This window comes from Cuculus canorus, unplaced genomic scaffold (assembly GCF_017976375.1).
Source record: "Cuculus canorus isolate bCucCan1 unplaced genomic scaffold, bCucCan1.pri scaffold_71_arrow_ctg1, whole genome shotgun sequence".
NCBI lineage: Eukaryota > Metazoa > Chordata > Aves > Cuculiformes > Cuculidae > Cuculus > Cuculus canorus.
In genome coordinates this window covers 273,060-291,175 of record NW_026527849.1, presented here as the reverse complement: position 1 = coordinate 291,175, position 18,116 = coordinate 273,060, and the positions used below count along the sequence as shown (strand labels likewise).

Genomic DNA, 18,116 nt, shown 5'->3' with positions numbered 1-18,116 from the left:
TAGCAACTAAGTTTTTTTTTTTTTTTTTTAAATCAGGAAAAAACCCAACCCAATACTTTCTTGCTTTACTCACAACTCAGCTGTACCTGTTCCCCAACACACTTTCTCAGTGGTACTTCTGTCAGCGAGGAAACTGTGCAATGTTTTGACATTAATTGTCAGCGAGGAACTGAAACACAGAAGTCAATGAGCAACTAACATCATTAAACTTTAATTCCATATAAAAATATCTCATGTGTTCCAGCATGGCAACAGACAAATTGCTGTGGATCTCTGGAAGGAGAGCTGTGAGCACCTCCAAGGGCAGCGTTGTACAGAAACAGGGCATGCAGAGAAGCAATGCAGGCAGCCAGATAGAGGAGTGCAGGCAAGAGAACTATTTCTGTGCTAAATAACATGGGGAATTTGGAGTGTCATGAGCTTCTGAGAGCCTCGCCACGGAGTCAAGGTGAGAAGTGTTGATTTTGCCTCTCCCTCTCTAGTCTCCTAGACTCTTAGGCTCCTCTTTTCTCAGTCCCACCTCCCCATTTCAGCCAACAGCCATTTGGGCAGGGACAGGGATTCAAGTGATACTCTCTGTTAAATCCACTCTGTTCCATGGTATTCCATGGAGGCTGGGCACCCAGTCCCTGGTTTCGCTGCATTGTCACAAGGTAAGGTGAACATGAGTTAAGGGAGTGGGAAAATGCAAGCACAGGATTTTCACAGGATATCATCTGCCAGGTGTTCCAGATAATGTCCTGCAGTGCTAAGCAGGAGATGACACAAAGAAGAACACAATGACAAAAGCCAAACAACAACATTATTAGTCTGGAATAAAAATCATGTGGAAAACCTACAATTTTTATCTCATAAATATCAACATATAAATAATTGGCTAAGTTTCCCATAATGAAATTTAACACCACCATACATTGCTGCTGAGCCAGCTTAGCCACCTGTGGAATTGATTACATGAGTGATTGCTTTCAAAGTCCAGTAACGGACCAGTGCTCCCAACTGCAGCTTTGTAGGCAGGACTAGCCCATTGTCTCTATGCAGTTCACATTAATTGTTTCAGGCAATAGCAGCGATGTGGGTCTCTTTGTGCGAGTCGCTATTACCTCTCCAGTAGAATTTAGGAGTGCAGCAAAGCACCACAGACAAGGCCAACCCCAATGCAAGCATAAGACAAATTACCCATTTGACCAGCCCCAAGTATGTAAATGGGAGGATGATGATGGTGAGAATCACCACCAGCAGCAGGAGCAGCGCAAGTCTCTGGACAGCCAGTCTGTTGTCTGCTGGAGCGTTTTCATCTCTGTATAAGATGTCCTGGCTGCTCTGAGTCCAATTGTCCAGCCCTATGGCAGAGATGTGTACCTCAGGATTGGAACTGGGGTTTTCCAAGTGCTCCATGATGTCTTCTTTGTTTTGAAGTGTGCGGATAAGTCCTCCTGACACAGAAGTGGCTTTTCTGCACAGCGGGCAGGTGATGATCCAGGCACTCTCCTCCTTTCTGAGGATAAGCTTGAGGCAGACAGCGCAGAATGCATGCTGGCAGTTCAGGAGCTTTGGTACCCTGTAGATGTTGTACTTGTTGAAGCAAATGAGGCAGTCCATGTCGATAGGTGTTGTGCTTGAACACTGGTGGTTCATTTCAAAACCTCCTGCTTCAGGAGAGGTTTTGTTCATTAGCATCACGAGAGGCTTTAAGTCTGGACAGTCTCTTTCCAAAACTGCTGGTTTGAAGGCATCAGGACTGCCTCTCTCGGTGCCCAAAGACCTCTCTTTTTCTTTAACACATTCTTCAGTAAATCCCGGCCTCTTCATGTCTGCAGCATTTTCTGGCAGGGCCCCTGCTCTGCTCATTCCTGCAGCACCTTCCGCAGCAGGCGCAGGGCTGTCCTTTTCAGCCTGTGGTACTCTGGGAGCTGCTGATCTGTTTCCCTTGTCAGTGGATTTCTCCATGGAGATAAACCTCGGTGCCGTTTGTCTTCCTGTAGCTGAAGGACTTGCTGAGCTTCTGGCTCCTTTTATATGTTGCTTTATTCCCACTGTATGCATGATTGATTAGTGACAGCTTTAAACATGTTGTGCTCCTACAATACGATGTTTTTATGAGATGGGGACCTGAGTTAACAATTAACTTCGTAGCCGAGACATTTTTACAATGGCTGATGATAGTATCAGTGAGCAATTCCCATCCGGAAGCAGACCCCATGGCATGAGCAGACAGCAGCTTCGTTCACTGTGAGCGCCTGACTCTACTGTTGGTACAAGAATAGTACTTTATTTGTTTAAAGCAGTGTCACTGGTCTCTGAACACCACTTTTATGACAGTGACAGACACAGAAGAATAAGTGAATATGACTTAGATGAATAAATGAGTAAGACACAGATGAATAAGTGAATTGGTGTATGGAATGCAGGGCTTTTATTAGGGAGAGCGTAAGTATCACCAGTTTTGAGTGCTCTGGGTAGGAAGTCTGCTCTTGCTTTAGCAATACTCAGTACCCTAGAGCCATTACCCCTCAGCACAAGGTAAAGAATGAGATTGAGATTATTAATGTGGAGTGTCAAATGCCTGATTATTATCAACTCTTTTATCCTGGGAGCATCCCTGTTGGTTTCAGCCATCAGAGGGCTTCAGGTGCGAACTGAAGTGTCACTTAGGGTCATATAGGAACTCTCGGAGTCCATGGGAGAGATCTGAAAATTAAAAGCAAGGTCAATGTCTTGGTAGAACTGTCTACTTTCTCTTGCCACTCACAGGATAACCTCACGCACTCAGGAAAGCCCTGTTAAGGGGGTTTTGAATATTCAGTTCTTCTGAAAAATAAATGCCTAAACAAAACTCCTTCCTCTCTTAATTTCTGCCCTTTTAATTGACGGGTAAAATACAGATTGTTTCTCTGTAAGAGAAGGAAGGAAGGAAGGAAGGAAGGAAGGAAGGAAGGAAGGAAGGAAGGAAGGAAGGAAGGAAGGAAGGAAGGAAGGAAGGAAGGAAGGAAGGAAAGTCTGTAGCCTCAAGTGCACCTGAATGCTCGGGCTGCCTGTGCTGCCATGTACCAGCCTCTCCCTCCAACAGAAAGAAATAAAACAGCTGCAATGTAGGAGGGCAAGGAGTTCAGGAAGACTCTAATCTCAGGGGGAATGAGGTGAGAAGAGCTTGTTCTCCTTTGCTGAGCAATAGCAGAAGGTGTGTTGTAAGCAAACTTCGTAAGAGTCTCTAGGTGTTCCTGCTGTATTCCTGCTGTATTCCTGCTGACGTGGTGTGCAGCAGGGTTTGTCAGACTTTTGGGTGACCCTAAATTTTAGGGACCTGAAGAGCTTTTGGTTGCAGAAGTGGGACTCACAACTGAAGTACAAGAACATGTGGAAGTGGCTGGCAAACTGCAGGGCTCACTTCTGTTTAAAAACCAGAATTCTCTATTGCATTTCACATTCCTCCTTATTAGTAAGTTAATGCCATTGGAAAGAAAAGATCTGGAAAAAAGCAGACAGCTCTGACATTATTCCAATGCTTTAGAAATTTCAAATTTAGACTGGCGGTTCCCAGGGCCAAAATGGAAATGTCATAATATTTACAGGTTCTTAATCACTAGAACAGTATGAAACTGTCCTGGCAATGCTAGGAAGCTGGAACAGACACCATCAGGGGCAGCTACGCTCCTCGCTGAAAGGTTTAGAGCTGGGTAGGTGAATCGATGCCTCTGTGTCTGTTCGCTCTGTGTTCCAGCAGTGGGCAGAAGTGACATTTCTGTGCCTTTCACCTCCATATGCTGGAAGCTCCGAGTCAGGTTGAGAGGCATGGTTATTTTGCTATGGATGCATGCCAGAAGACAGGACAATGCACTCAAGGGAAGAAGGAGAGCACATTGTGGTTTGGAGAGGTCCTTGTGCCTCCCTAGGGGTGCAGGTCACTGCCATGGGGAACTGGGACCCCAAGGCAGGAAGCGTGATCTTGCGTAGGGCTCAGGAGGCCACGGTTGTGTGATTCTTTGGCTGCGTTTTTGGCACTGGTGTTCACTGAGCACATGGTTTCCTCTGCCTAGTTTCTGTCAGTCATATTGGGCTAAAAATGTCCATTCGTTACTGTCCTTCAATGACGGCGTTTTCAAAGGAACTGCCCTAATTCTGGCTCAGTTCTGTCCTTGGTGACACAAATGATGGTCGCTGCTTTGCATGCAAGCTGTAATTAACTGAATTACCTACTGCCCCTTAACACTACTTAAGCTAATTACTGTTTCATTAATCATTTGCAGTCAGTTTAGATACTCATCCTGTTTTTGTGCTTTTATTTTGTTTGCATAAAAAATGTGTTTCTATGGAATGCTTCTTATGGACTTGTTTGTGACAGGAAACGGATGCAAGAGAGCAGCTGGATCATTTCAGAGCAAAATCCATGCTTGGATTCCCACCAATCCCACCCCAGCCATCCCCTCGCCCACCAGCCCCATTCCCGCCAGCCCCATTACTACCAGCTGCACTCCCGCCAGCTGCATTCCCACCAGCCCTGCTCCCACCAGCCATGTTCCCACCAAACCCCTCCTGCCAGCCTCAGCCCTGCTGTCCCCACTCCTTCCAGCCCCATTCCCACCAGTCCTGTTCCTGCCATCCCTGTTCCCACCAGCCATGCTCCCACCAGCCCCGCTCCCGCTATCCCTGCTCCCTTCAGCCCTGTTCCTGCCAGCCCCATTCCCACCAGTCCCATTCCTGCCATTCCTGTTCCCACCAGCCACACTCCTGTCATCTGTGCTCCCGAAGGCCCCGTTCCCATCATTCCTGCTCCCGCCAGCCTCGTTCCTGCTCTGCCACCCCATGAATGCTCCGTCTTCTCCCAGTTCCCATTCCAGTTGGTTGCAGAGTGATGATGGATGCCTAGCAGAGACAGACCTAGAAGAGGGGGAACGAGAGCGGGGCTGGGAGGGCACAGAGCGGGGACGGGCTGTGGCCATGCCTGAGGAAGGGCCCCTGCACAGTGTAATTAGCAGCAGGTGCTAATTAGGCAGGAATGTGGTAGGCTCAGGAAGAGCATCAAGTGATGCTCGTAATGAACGGTGCTGCTCTTCATATCCTGGCCCTGCTGTCACCGTTCTCCCAGCTGCTCCTGGAGCCTGGTAGCTCCCCAATACAAAAAGTAGTTATGATGCAAAAAAGTGGAATATTTTGATTTAAGCTAAAGTAGAGTTAATCTTTCATCCAAGTAACTGGAGGTTTTTTTTTTTTGAAAGTTAGACAGAATGTCCCTCTGAGAGCATGATTTTTTTCAAATAGTGTTTTTCCAGATACTGTTCATTCTTTGTTCTTTTGGAAATAGAATCATAGAATCATAGAATTGCTAGGTTGGAAAAGACTTTTGAGATCATCAAGTCCAATCGTACTTGTCCACTACTGAACCATCCCTGAGCACCTCATCCACCCATCTTTTAAACCCCTCCAGGGATGGAGTCTCCATCACCTCCCTGGGCAGCTTCTGCCAGTGCCTGAGAACCCTTTTGGTGAAGAAATTTTTCCTAATGTCTAATCTGAACCTGTCCTGGCACAACTTGATGCCATAAATGATAATGCCTTGTGTTCAGTATGATCTGTGCTGAACAGATGTGTCGTCTTCTGCAATCCCCTCTGTCTGCAGCCTCTCCTTATTTCAAATGCAAGGTCACACAGAGCTGGACCCAGCTCCAATTAGCGAGAGATTTGACTGTTCTGAAGTTCATAATAACACTACAATGAGTCCTGATACAAGAAGTCGTTACTGTTACAAAAAGTGGAAGATTTTGATTTAAGCTAAAGAGAGTTCCCAGTAATTGTATTTTTTGAAAGTTAGAAAGAATGCCCCCCTAAGAGCATGTTGGTTTTTTTTATTTTAAGCAGTGTTTCCCAGACACAGTTCATTCTTTGGAGATGAAAATGCCTTGAGTTCAGTGTGATCTGTTCTGAGCAGAGGTGTCTGCTTCTGTAACCACCTCTGTTTGAAGTCTCTCCCTATGTCAAATGCAAGGTCAGGCAGAGCTGGAGCCAAAGCTCCAAATTAGTGAGAGATTTGGCTGTTGTGAAGTTCATAATAACAATAAAATTAGACCTTGGAAAGTAATAGAATATGCATAAAAATTCTGGAAAAATTTATCCACGTGCATGTGAGTGGAAAATCTTTTCTGTCCCAGCTCCTGTCTGGCTGCACAAGACTGATGGAGATCGCTGCCTCACACTGCCCAGCCCTGATAAATCACAGAATCATACAATCACCAGGTTGGAAAAGACCTCTTGGATCATTGAGTCCAGCCATTCCTATCTGCCACTAAACCATCTTCTTGAGCACCTCATCTACCCATCTTTTAACTACCTCCAGGGATGGTGACTCAATCACCTCCCTGGGCAGACTGTTCCAGTGCCCAATAACCTTTTCTGTGAAATTTTTTTCCCACTATCCAGCCTGACCCTCCCCTGGTGCAGCTTGAGGCCATTCCCTCTTGTCCTGTCCCCTGTCACCTGGGAGAAGAGGCCAGCACCCACCTCCCTATAGCTTCCTTTCAGGCAGTTGTAGAGATCAATAAGGTCTCCCCTCAGCCTCCTCTTCTCCAGGCTAAACAACCCCAGCTCTCTCAGCCGCTCCTCGTCAGACTTGTTCTCCAGCCCCTCACCAGCTTCGTTGCTCTTCTCTGGACACGCTCCAGAGCAACTTCGGTATCGCCCCCATCTCTGACGCCACTCCACTTACGAAACCTCCCTTTTCCTCCTTCCCTCTCCCGCCTCCTCCCGTAGGAGCCGCCAGGGGGCGGCAGTGGCGGGGCGGCCGGGGCGGCGCCGCTCTCACCACCCCGGAGCCGCTCCCGCTGGCGACGCGGTCACGTGAGAGGCGGAGTCACGTGATAGGACAGTCACGTGAGGGCGCACGGCAGGGATGTCCCGGAAGCAGGGAGGTGGGCCCCGGGCGGCGAGCGCTGCCGGGCGGCACCGGCGGCCCCAAGCAGTGGACGGCCTCGGGCCCGGGCGGAGGGGGCCTCGCCGTGCAGCTCCGGGCCCTCGGCCTTAAGCTGAGGGAGGTGCCAGGCGATGGGTGAGCGCCGCGCCCGGTCTGCCCGGGGCGTCCTTGGGCCTCCTGGCCCGGGCGTTTGGAGCCGGTGTCCCTGGGGCCAAGGGCTTTCCCTCAGGATTTGAGCCGGACCATTGCTCTTTAGAGTGAGGTTTCCCTCCTGTACCCCACAGAGGTCAGAAGGCTCCGCTCTGGGTCTTTGCAGGGCCTGTGTCCCTGAGGCCCAAGGCCTGTGCCCTGCTGGCGTGAGGGCTCTGCTGGTCCCAGACTTGATCCCCAGCAGAGCTGAGGGCTCCCCTGGCCTGCTGGGTGGCCAGAAGGTCTATAAGGATTGGGAGAAAGTAGAATTTAAAGTGCCTGCTGGGAAACTGCTTGGTGGATCATTGAGTGGTTGTTTATTCTGTTGTGTCATTTGTCTCAGTGCCAGTTTAAGACAGTTTGGCCTGGCACTGTTACCACCCTTGGCTTGCTCAGTTGGAGTTTTTGATGTTCCCTCAAAACATGTTCCTACCAGCATTTCTTCTCATTCCAGCAGCCATTCAAAGGGAATAGGTGTTACATCCCATTTATATCCTGTTGAACTTAATGGGTAGGAGGAGTACAGCTCTTCTTCCCAGTTAACACCGTTTTGTCCCTGCTGCTCTGCCAGGGCCACTCACTTAGGGCTGTATGTTTGTTTTCTTTCAGCCAGACTCACCTGCGACTCCTCTCTTGGTAGGAATTGTTTGTTCCGGGCCCTGGGTGATCAGCTGGAGGGCCACTCACGGAACCACCTCAGACATCGCCAGGAGACAGTGGATTACATGATAAAGTGGCGGGAGGATTTTGAGCCTTTTGTGGAGGATGATGTGCCCTTTGACAAACACGGTAGGGTCTCCACAGGACACGAAAGGAGACATTATTGTCTAATGTCATTATGTCTCAACTAAGCACCTTTGTACTAAACAGCTCCTCATCCCAGAACTATGTTAGGGCTCCCCTCTAGTTGTTGGAAAATGTAAGTTTACATTTCTCTTTTCTTTCGGTAGAAAGGTGAGCTATTGAATGTGTTACATTTGTCATGGAATTGTTTAAATTTAGGAGAAACTTAGGAGAAAGAAAGGAGGCAAAAAAAGGCAAGGAGTAAAAATTTGGTGTTGTCTGGCTGTCCTTGAATGCTACTGGGTGTTGAGTGGCTGATTTCTCTAGGTCTCTTTCTCTCCTTGACGTTTGATGTTTCACAGTGGGAACACAGGGGAAGCCAAGACCAACACAGCCTTTGCTCTGAGTGTTCTGGGGATGTGCCAGGTGCCATGCAGGGGCTGTTGGAAATGGTTTGCTCGGTTAGTGCATGGCACTGTTCCTTCTGAGCTGATGGCCTTGCATAATCTGAGGGTGTACCATGTTTTTTAGAGGTTTCTGTGGTCATGTAAGATGTGTTAATTTCTGTCACTGCCATGTTCTCAGCAGTTTTCATTTCACTGTTGGGATTTCCTTTCCGGAATTTCCTGGGCTTGTGCTGAAATTTTGTTGCTATCCTTCCAGTGCTTTTGGAGGTGTTGGACACTGGGATTCCAACTCTTATGAATGTTTTTTCTCTTAGTTACCAATTTGGCCAAGCCCGGTACCTTTGCTGGCAACGATGCTATTGTGGCCTTTGCAAGGAACAATCAGTTGAATGTGGTTATTCATCAGCCTAATGCGCCGCTCTGGCAGGTGAGAAACAACACTTCTGTATTTTTGCCTAATTTTTAGCTGGTAGATTCAAACAGTGTAGAAACTTGCTGATCTGTTAAAAGAGAATGCTTGGTAGCCATAGGGAGCTTGGCATGGATTAGAACTGTGCTTGCTTTGTCAGCCTTGAAGGAAGAACCTTCAGTGAGGATGAGAGGGAATGAAGGAAAACAGTGAATGCCTGATAAGTGTGTGAAGACAGAGTAGCATGCTTTAATTTGGTTTTAAGCTGCTACCTTCCCTGTTATGGTTCTGTCTCCTGGATATTGGACTAAATACAAGGGGACTTCTCTGATACAGATTTGAGCCAAACTCAAGGAAACCTGTATGAAAACATTCAGGAAAATGGAAGTGAAGGTGTAGTAAGGTGGTCCCTGCAGCCTGTGGGAAAGAAGCTCTGTTGATGCTGCATGGGATTGGGAATGAGAAGGTTTCTGAAGGTTGGAGAAATGAGGTTCTGGTCTGGATGGAAGAGGGAATGAGCTTTAAAACATTAAGGCAGTATTTAATCAGCTTCTGGAAAGGAAGGACTCTGTGTGTGGTTTCCTCTGACAGTGAGGCACTTAGTGAGGCATCCATCAGGTCCCTCCTGCTCTTCTGTGGTGTTTTCCTGTGGCAGGTCTACACCCAGTCTCTGCCTGTTCACTGACCGAGTGAGAGCCTGAGGTCATGTCAAGATTGTTTCTGGGTGTTTTATACGATGGAAGTAATGATTGAAGGGCTGGACCCAGTTTACGGACAGCACCAACAGAGTGTACAGATTAAACAGGGCAATAAGGACCAGATGAAAGCTATCAGTGGGGTCTTAAATACATTTACAAGAGTGTCCCAGAGATTCCTAAACCCACCTGAGTTTGAACTCTCATTTATACGCACCCTTGGCAGTGAGACAGCTAACTCACAGGGGTTTTTGTTTAAAAAAAAGTGTACCTGGCAAGCACACAATGAGCACAGATACTCAACTGCTTGACCTGCAGGTGTGCAGAGGTGATGACCCTGCAGGAGAGTTTCATTTTGTTGCTGTTTTGAACCAGATACTCACCTCAGTGTCCTCAAATCTTTATTGATACCTCGTATATCTGCTCAGATCTTAAACTCTTTTTCTCTATTTATTGACGTTTCCAGGGTTGTAAACAGAGTCTGTGATGAGCTCTGTTTTGCCTGAGCATAGTCTTGTTGATGAAAGGTTGTCTTAGGTGCTTGTGAATAGCCTGAATAGAGTACCAGTGTAGTGTGCAGAAGGCATGCAGAAAGAGGCTTCACCACTCAGACCTAGACTGGACAATTTTCAGAATTTCAAGAGCTTTAGGATTTGATAGGTACCCGTTTAGGCTCTGGCAGAGTAGAAACATTGAAAATAAATCTTACTTGGATCCAATGTGTTGAATGGAGGTGAATGCATTATGAAATCTGAAGTTGTTTGTGCAACAGAAACTGCAGTCGTGGCTGAAAGGTGTCTTTGTGTAAATTCCGTAAGTTGGGATAAGCTGATTCAAAGACGTAAAGGGATTGGGAAATTCTGGAGCCCTAAAGCAAAGCATTTCTTGTCGTTTGCTCACTGACGTCTTCTCCAGGAAAGCTGTCAGGTCATTGAACTCTGGCTTGACAAGTAAGCAAAGCGATCTGCACACACAGTGTGCTTTTATGCATTCCTTGCCAGATTCAGAATGCTGTGTAGCTTTTAGCTTATAGTTCGAGGCACTGATGATTGGGGTAGGAATCATTCTTGCGTCAGCAGAGAATAGTCGGAGCAGGAGTTTTCTACAGGAACTGCTGTACTTGGTACTGACAAAGCGAGTGTTGTTAACAGTGTTCTTGAAAAGAGTAAATATGTCATGGCTTGGTTTTATTTCTACCAGTCTTTCTTTTAAAAACAAAATGTATTCAGTTTGAGTGCAAACAGTTAAAACAGCATCTTGTCCCAACTGCAGAGCAAAATGTACTGTGGCAGACTCTTCCCACTGCGGTCGTAACTTGCACAAACTTTTCTTTTTCTCGTGTTTGAGGGGAAAAAGGTGTACACTCCAGGGAAGCTGTAACTGAAACAGGGTCTGGGAAGATGATCAGAAAAGGAATAGTTCTGTGGAAAGTGTAGAGAACGGTTTTGAGCTTCCCACTGAAATACTTTCATGCCATGCTTTGTTTGCCGTGATGTAATGGACCCACGGTTGTGCTGCTGGTTTTCAGACGTAATCCTTGAGAGAGTAGCTCTGTTGTGACTGTGGCACATCTGGCTTATTAGGGTACCCGTTTAAAGACGCTTCAGTAGCTACTTCGTCTGCTTCTGATCAGTGTTCATCATTGCTTCAAAAAATAGAAACTCTGAAAAATGTGATGCTAGAGTTGATTCCAGATCCTAATTTGCAAGTTTGTTTGTTTGTTTGTTTGTTTCATTTAGATTCGGGGCACAGACAAAAACAACGTGAGGGAACTTCATATTGCTTACCGTTACAGAGAGCACTACGACAGCGTGAGGAGAATCAACGATGATTCTGAAGCTCCAGCGTATCTTCAGATGGAGGTTGGTTTTGATGGTGACCTCAGTCAGCTGTGGGTGAGAAACAGAGCAGATGAATGTTACCGGTTGATTTCCCTTCTCGTTTGCACTGAGATAGCGCTTGGTCCCTTCAAAAGCCACAAATTGTTTGTTGGTATGCATGGCCTGGTAGCGTGTGAGAGCTTGCTCGGCAGTGTTTGAGTTGTGGGAAACAGTGTCAATGATCATAGAAGTTACGCGATTCCCAGGTGCTTTGACACAGGATATATCTGAGAAGTGTGCCATAACAAGTCAATTTATGACAGTGTCAGATTATTTCACTGTTTATGATAGAATTGCTGCATGCCTTTGTGATCTGCTGGGCTTCACTCTTCTTGCAGATGCTTTGCAAAAATGATTCAAATAAGAGGGAGGAAGCGAAGCTTTGGAAGGGTGAGTTTGAAGCAGATGAGATTGAAGGTGAAACAGAAGATGCTGTACAAAAAGTGTTGAAAGCTACTGGGTGTTCAGTAAGTATTGAATAGCCTTTGTGTTACATGTTCAAACTTTCTCGATACATGAAAGTAGCCTAAAAATTACTCATCTTGGGCAGTTTCAGTACCACAGCCATAAATCAGGATGCATTTTATCCTGGACTCAACCCTGAAATGTAGATGAAATACATGCTCTGTGTGGATTCCTGATAAGTTTTGAAGGTTTGTCTTGCAGTCTCTCAGGGAATTCACTTTGCAACGAAGTATGTAAGATTTGCGATCTTTGAGGGTGTTTGTAGTGGGACATTTCCAACACCTTGGTACTCTGGATCTTGGCTGTTGTCACTGGAGAGCCCATGTGGTTCCTGCAGACGGCTGCTTGCGCTGTGGAAGAGCATAGAACAGAGAGAGCCAGGAGTGGAACCAGTTAACACTGAAACAGGATATTCCTTTGTCCGGGTATCATCAGGATTTTAAGATTTTTCTCCCTCAGCTTTTTCAGAAGCGTCAAACAGGGTAACTGAAAGGTGATGAAAGCAGACAGCTGTTCTCTGTGGCACAGATGGGTGTTAATTGAATGTATGTCAGTGATTTGACCTGTCGTTGTCAGTGTTATCTTTCTTTTCCACGGACAGGACACTGATTTAGTACGTCGCATCCTGGACGTGGAAGACTACAATGTAGAATCTGCAATATTTGCCGTCATTCAAATGAATGAAGTGGAAAGAATAAGTAAGTACAGGGAGTTTCACCTGGTGCTTCAGAAGAAGCTGTCCGACGTCAGCATTCCCTGATAACAGCAGTTCAACAGGGACAGCAGCAGTTGGAGCTTGCAGTTGGCTGTGCTGCCACATCAGCCTTTCTGTGCTTAGCAGGATTATTAGTGAGGACAGACTCATTCCAGATTCCAAAAAGGCCACTGTGCCAGAAATTGGCAACCTGATCCAGTGAGAGGCGTCCCTGCCCATGGCAGGGGGTTGGAACTGGATTATCTTTTTGGTCCCTTCCAACCCAAACCATTCTATGATACTATAAGTTCTGGAAGAAGGAATTGGCTGATAGTGAGACAGCTTCTGGGCAGAGCATGTCTGAGAAAAATCTCTGTTGTTGGTAGGTGCTGAGGAGCAGCATGATCCCCAGAGTGAAGTTCAGGAATCGTGTAGCAGAACTTTGTCAGAAGAAAATAGATATGGCTCAAGAATCTCTGGAAATCAAAGCTTGCATCAAGGTGAAATAGGAAACAACACTGGACAGGCTAGAAACAATGACAAGAATCAAGCTGGCAGAAACCCGAAGGTATGAGAAGGGCGGTTTGGCAGGGATTCACGTGTTCTTTAATTAGGTGAATGCTTAGGATTGCTTAATTGGCAACTGCCTCCTCCTTGGAATTACAAAGAACTGCTTACTGAATTTTGTTGCTGCTACAACTGTGACTTCTGTGATACAAACATTTATTAGTGACATGTGGCATTCTTCCTAAAATGACACAAAATAAACTCCTGTTAAGAGTAGTTTGGAATAAACATTGTTTGTCAGCTGCTTTGATATCTGCCCATGTCCTCTCCAGTGTATTTTCACCCAGCTGAGCAGAAAACGCATGCTTTCAGCTTTGTGTTTGCATCCTTCCCTTTCAGGTATCTAAAAAACAGAAGAAGGAACAGCAGCGGCTGGAGAAGAAGAAGCGGCAGGAAGAAAGGCACCGACAAAAGGTCTTGGCCAGTAAGAACGACCGTGCAGACAGCAGCAGGAGAGAGACAGACTCTTCTAGCCACGTCACCTTGGTGAAGACCATGGAGGCTCTGAACATCTGACTGAATGTGTTCTGAGTGCTCTGGGGAGAAAGGCAAATAAAACTGATGAAGGCAAAAACCCTTAAGCGTGTTTACAAGCACCTATTATTATCTTAAAATTGATTTCTGTGGAGATCTCCAAGCGCACGCAAACTCTGTGTCTGCGTGTGGTGAACGCTTACTGCATCAGCCTGTGTGTGAGAAGAGTTGTTTGGACTTAGGAAAAAACTTGTTTTTATAATTTCAGAGATGGATGAAGGTGAGAACCTTTTCTTCCCACTGCAGTGTCAGATTTGCTTTGACAACTCTTGATGATTATTATTTTTATATCAACTTTTTACTTGGTTATGCTTGGAGGAGCTTAAAAACCTTGCTGTCAGGGAAAGCTTAACAGTTCTCAACTCAGGGACTTGGGAGGGTTTTTTTATTTAAATAAAGTAAGACAACAGAATCCCAGAATCCTTTCTGAAGTGCAGTGTGTCCATCAACACTGTATCAAACGTGAGATTCCTCATTTTTCATGTGAGAATGCAGCGATAGTTTTAACCAAACTGCCAGTGCCTATACTGTTGTGCTGGGCTGTTTCAGAAGTGTTTCATTCATGAAGGGAGAATGAGATTGCATCCGTGCTTGCTTTGTGCTGAAGTTTGGGAGCAGTTTGTTTTCTGCCTACTAAGACAGTCTGAGAAAAAAGGAATAATAAACCCAGTGGACTCTGCAGGGCAGATTCATCCAATCTGTAGGCAGTATGAGCAGGCATGAGATTTCTGTTGAGTGTTGGTACATCTGGAATCTCATCTCCTTTGCCCTATTCTAGAGCTTTTGGGCTACTCCAGAGCTTTACTTCAAGCCAGGAACCTAATAGTTGCTATTCTCCAAATGAAGTTAGTATAGCCAGAAGATCAGGAGCCCTGGGAAAAAGCTTCCATGTTGCAGTGATCACAGGGAACTCTGCCTACTTCACTCCTCATAAATTATTTTCAGGGTAGGATTTTTCTATCTTAAATTCCTCTTGAGTAAGGTCACCAAGTACTATAGAATGTACGGCTTGAATCCTGTGGTGCTTTCCACTGTAGAACCGGGAATTTGAACTGAAGTGTAGGGACCGTGGAACTTGGCCCTTGATTTATGGCTTGCAGTGTTTCAGTTTTTTGGATTTCACTCAGGTTTTTGGACTCGCATCAAGCACTAAGCTGGAAGAAAGCACATATATGCTTACACAAACAATAGATGACAGGAGGCAACTCATCAGCTTGGGCAGAGACAAAATGGATGCCTTGAAAGTAAAGAATATTGCTTTTGAAAAAAATCGTATGCATTCCTTGAAATGTCTAAATTAGCAAGGAAATAAAAATGATTTTTGGACTGAGCTGCCACAATCTGAGCTTGCAGGTGATTTGTGCTGTTCCTGTTCATCTAGAGTGTTTGAAGAATGAAAAGAAAGGAGCTCTACTTTGAATGCTGGGGTGGTAGAATGGGCGTTAATGCTGGTGAGGAAGTTCCTTTGGTTCCTGTCATGAGCTTGAGGTTGCATCAGGCTGGCAGGGTCTCTAGTAGGGTTCTGCTGGGATCTGTCTTAGGGTCAGCACTCTTCAACATCTGAAATGAGCTGGAGGCAGTACTTGAAGGTTTGCTGATTAAGGTTGTGGATGGCACAAAAGTGGGAGGAGCTGTTGATGCTTGAGGACAGCAAGGACCTGCAGAGGAGGCTGGACATATTGGAGAGCTGAGTGATCACCAGCTGCGTGAGTTTGGATGTCCACACAGCCTGGGGAGTGAGAGTCTGGAGAAGGGCTGCTGGCTGCCTCTTGAAGGTGAGTGCATGACAGCACATAGAATCAATCATAGAATCACCTGGCGGAGCTTCAGGCCATTCCCCCTTGTCTTGTCCTCAGTCACTTGGGAGAAGAGCCCAGCTCCCTCCTCTCCTCTCCCTCCTCTACAACTTCTTTTTCAGGTAGTTGTAGAGAGTAATAAGGTCTCCCCTCAGCCTCCTCCATGCTAAACAACCCCAGCTCTCTCAGCCGCTCCTCGTAAGACTTGTTCTCCAGCCCCTCACCAGCTTTGTTGCTCTTCTCTGGACACGCTCCAGAGCCTCAACATCCTTCTTGTGGTGAGGGGCCCAGAACTGAACACAGTACTCAAGGTGCGGTCTCACCAGTGCTGAGTACAGAGGGAGAATCACCTCCCTGGACCTGCTGGTCACACCGTTTCTGATACAAGCCAAGATGCCATTGGCCTTCTTGGCCACCTGGGCACACTGCTGGCTCATGTTCAGTCAGCTGTCAACCAGCACCCCCAGGTCCTTCTCTTCCGTGCAGCTCTCCAGCCACTCTTCCCCCAGTCTGTAGCTGCAGAGGGTTGTTGTGCCCCAAGTGCAGGACCCGGCATTTGGCCTTGTTAAACCTCATCCCATTGGTCTCGGCCCAGCGGTCCAGCCTGTTCAGATCCCTTTGCAGAGCCTCCCTACCCTCCAGCAGATCCACACTTCCTCCCAGCTTAGTGTCATCCGCAAACTTGCTAAGGGTGCACTCGATGCCTTCATCCAGGTCATTGATAAAGACATTGAACAGAGCTGGACCCAGTACCGAGCCCTGAGGAACCCCACTTGTGACTGGCCTCCAGCTGGAGTTAACTCCATTGACCACCACTCTCTGGGTCGGCCATCCAACCAGTTTTCAACCCAGGAGAGTGTGCGCCCATCCAGGCCAGAGGCTGTCAGTTTCTGCAGCAGAGTGCTGTGAAAATGTAGAAAGCTGCTGTCCCTGCAACCTATCGACCACCATCACCTTTCCTAGGCTAGTGTTTTCCCAAATGCTCCCCTACAGAAAAAGAGTTCACTCGAACTGCAAGTTTTCAGCCTTTAGCCAGGCTTTGTCAGTGTGCCTGACAAAGTCCTAAATCCTTAGGACTTTTCTAGGACTTAACCAACATCCCAAATTTGTCAGCTTTGTCAAGGCTGCTGCAGTTGCTGCCCCAGGAGCCAATGCTGAGGCAGCTACCATTTCTCCAAGTTCCAAAAAGGTGACTGTACTCTCGCAGTCAGCCCCAAATTGATGGATATATTGTTTATTTCGTTTACTTCGTTTCTTGTTATAAAACATAGTAAGACTGGGAGTTAGTAGTTTGAGCCATCCAAGGCTACACGGCCTACCACTAAATTTTGACAGAATTCCTCCTCACATTTATCTCCACAAATCAGAAAAAATTTCTACAGGCAAAGCAACTGGAAAAGAAAAAGAATGTGATACCTTAGGAGAGGTATAACTGTACCAGGCTGTAGCGTTTCTATACACAGGTAAGGTGGCATTTACATTCTGATCTTTTCGAGTGATGTTATAGGTACAATTAGACATCACACAAGCATCCATTATTACTGACCCATTTTGCTGGAACCCATCTTGGACCGCTGTCTGTAATGACACAAACATATCCTCGTCCCCAGGGTGACAATGGAAATGGACCTTCCCAAGTTCTTACCATGACTTTCACTTGATTTTTATGATCAATCATTCCCGTTGACATGGTTTGCATACGTTTCACTATTGGGGGAATTATCTCCCGGCAATCGTAAACAATTCATAACATCTTGTACCTTAGCTAACCTATTTGCTGGCGTTTCTCCCTGTTCCCCCTGGTTTTGTTTTTGCAAAAGAGTTTTGATGGTGCAATGTGTTCGTTCTACAATTGCCTGTCCAGTTGGGAATGTGGAATGCCAATAAGGTGTTGCACTCCCATCTGTAAAAACTGTCAGCCCATTTACCAGTGTGGTACTACATTTAGATTTTTCCTCTAGACATTCTTGTTGCAAAAAGGTTATCAACCGATGGTCTGGATGATGAATTTTAATTTGTCCACTAAAGTTCACCAAGGCCACTTGTAATTCTAAACTGTTCCGACTGTGCTGCATGCAGTTAAAGGAGAAAATCTTTTTTCATCTTGAGGAAGATTTCTTACTTCATCCCGAAGACCCCGGCCCACGACCACCAGGAGGCACTATGCAGGCGCAAGACCGGAGCAAACCTTCCAGAACTAATTATAATGCGAAGCGAGGAAACGTTGTGAATATGTAGTAGGCGCTTTTAACTATGCATGTCTTTGCACTATAAGTAGCTGCGAGTTAAGTTCTATGGTGTGTGCAAGCTGGGAGGAGAACCCCCTTGCACCCCAGCGCTGGAAATAAACATACCTGCTTTATAACTCATTTGGGGTTATAGGGTTTGATTCCACAAAACAACGGTACCCGGAGAAGAGCCCTGTGGTCAGGGCAGGTGAGAAGGTGCTGAGCCCTCTCCCTGTGCTGGCCAAGCACAGGTGGTCCTTCAGGAGGCTCCAGTTCTCCCCCACTTGCTCCAGTGCTGCTACCTGCTCTTGCTTGATCCTGGCTACCGTCCGGCACTGGAAACTCTCCAGGGCTTCCTTCAGGATGCCAAATTTACTCAGTATCCCTGATTTGAGCACCTCTGAGGACTCCTGCACAGGGGAAAGCCGTGAAAGCCAGCACGCTCTGACCCACGCTCCTGGCATGGGGGTGGCCTCAGCACTACCTTGATACTGTGTGTTTGCTCTTCCAGCTCCTGCATGTCCTGCTCCATCCTCTCCAATTCCTCCTGGGCTTTTTCCAGGGA

General features: G+C 46.6%; 2 protein-coding genes across 5 annotated transcripts; one reads left to right on the top strand and one right to left on the bottom strand.

The window, feature by feature from the left end:
- Positions 1 to 6,722, bottom strand: LOC104066512 (E3 ubiquitin-protein ligase RNF186). 4 transcript variants are annotated; one of them, XM_054055799.1, is made up of 2 exons: positions 6,624 to 6,722; positions 1 to 2,691 (listed from the first exon to the last, which is right to left on the bottom strand). In XM_054055799.1, the coding sequence occupies exon 2, from the start codon at positions 2,044 to 2,046 to the stop codon at positions 1,057 to 1,059; it is 990 nt and encodes a 329-aa protein (XP_053911774.1). In that variant the 5' UTR covers positions 2,047 to 2,691; positions 6,624 to 6,722; the 3' UTR covers positions 1 to 1,056. The 4 variants fall into 4 exon arrangements, with proteins under 4 accessions (XP_053911774.1, XP_053911773.1, XP_053911775.1 ...); XM_054055798.1 differs by having other exon boundaries at positions 6,496 to 6,703; XM_054055800.1 differs by having other exon boundaries at positions 1 to 2,249; positions 6,496 to 6,703.
- A 146-nt stretch (positions 6,723 to 6,868) lies between these two features.
- On the top strand, positions 6,869 to 14,977 carry LOC128850786 (OTU domain-containing protein 3-like). Its single transcript, XM_054055797.1, is given in 9 exon segments — positions 6,869 to 6,972; positions 6,974 to 7,039; positions 7,734 to 7,882; positions 8,598 to 8,710; positions 11,127 to 11,249; positions 11,606 to 11,734; positions 12,334 to 12,430; positions 12,813 to 12,994; positions 13,333 to 14,977. Coding segments are annotated over 9 exon segments (1,125 nt in total). The 5' UTR covers positions 6,869 to 6,883; the 3' UTR covers positions 13,510 to 14,977.
- Positions 14,978 to 18,116: the final 3,139 nt, after the last annotated feature.

Bases quoted from the DNA above. Each gene is read 5' to 3' on its own strand.
- LOC104066512 (XM_054055799.1), bottom strand. From the start codon at position 2,046: ATGCATACAGTGGGAATAAAGCAACATATAAAAGGAGCCAGAAGCTCA.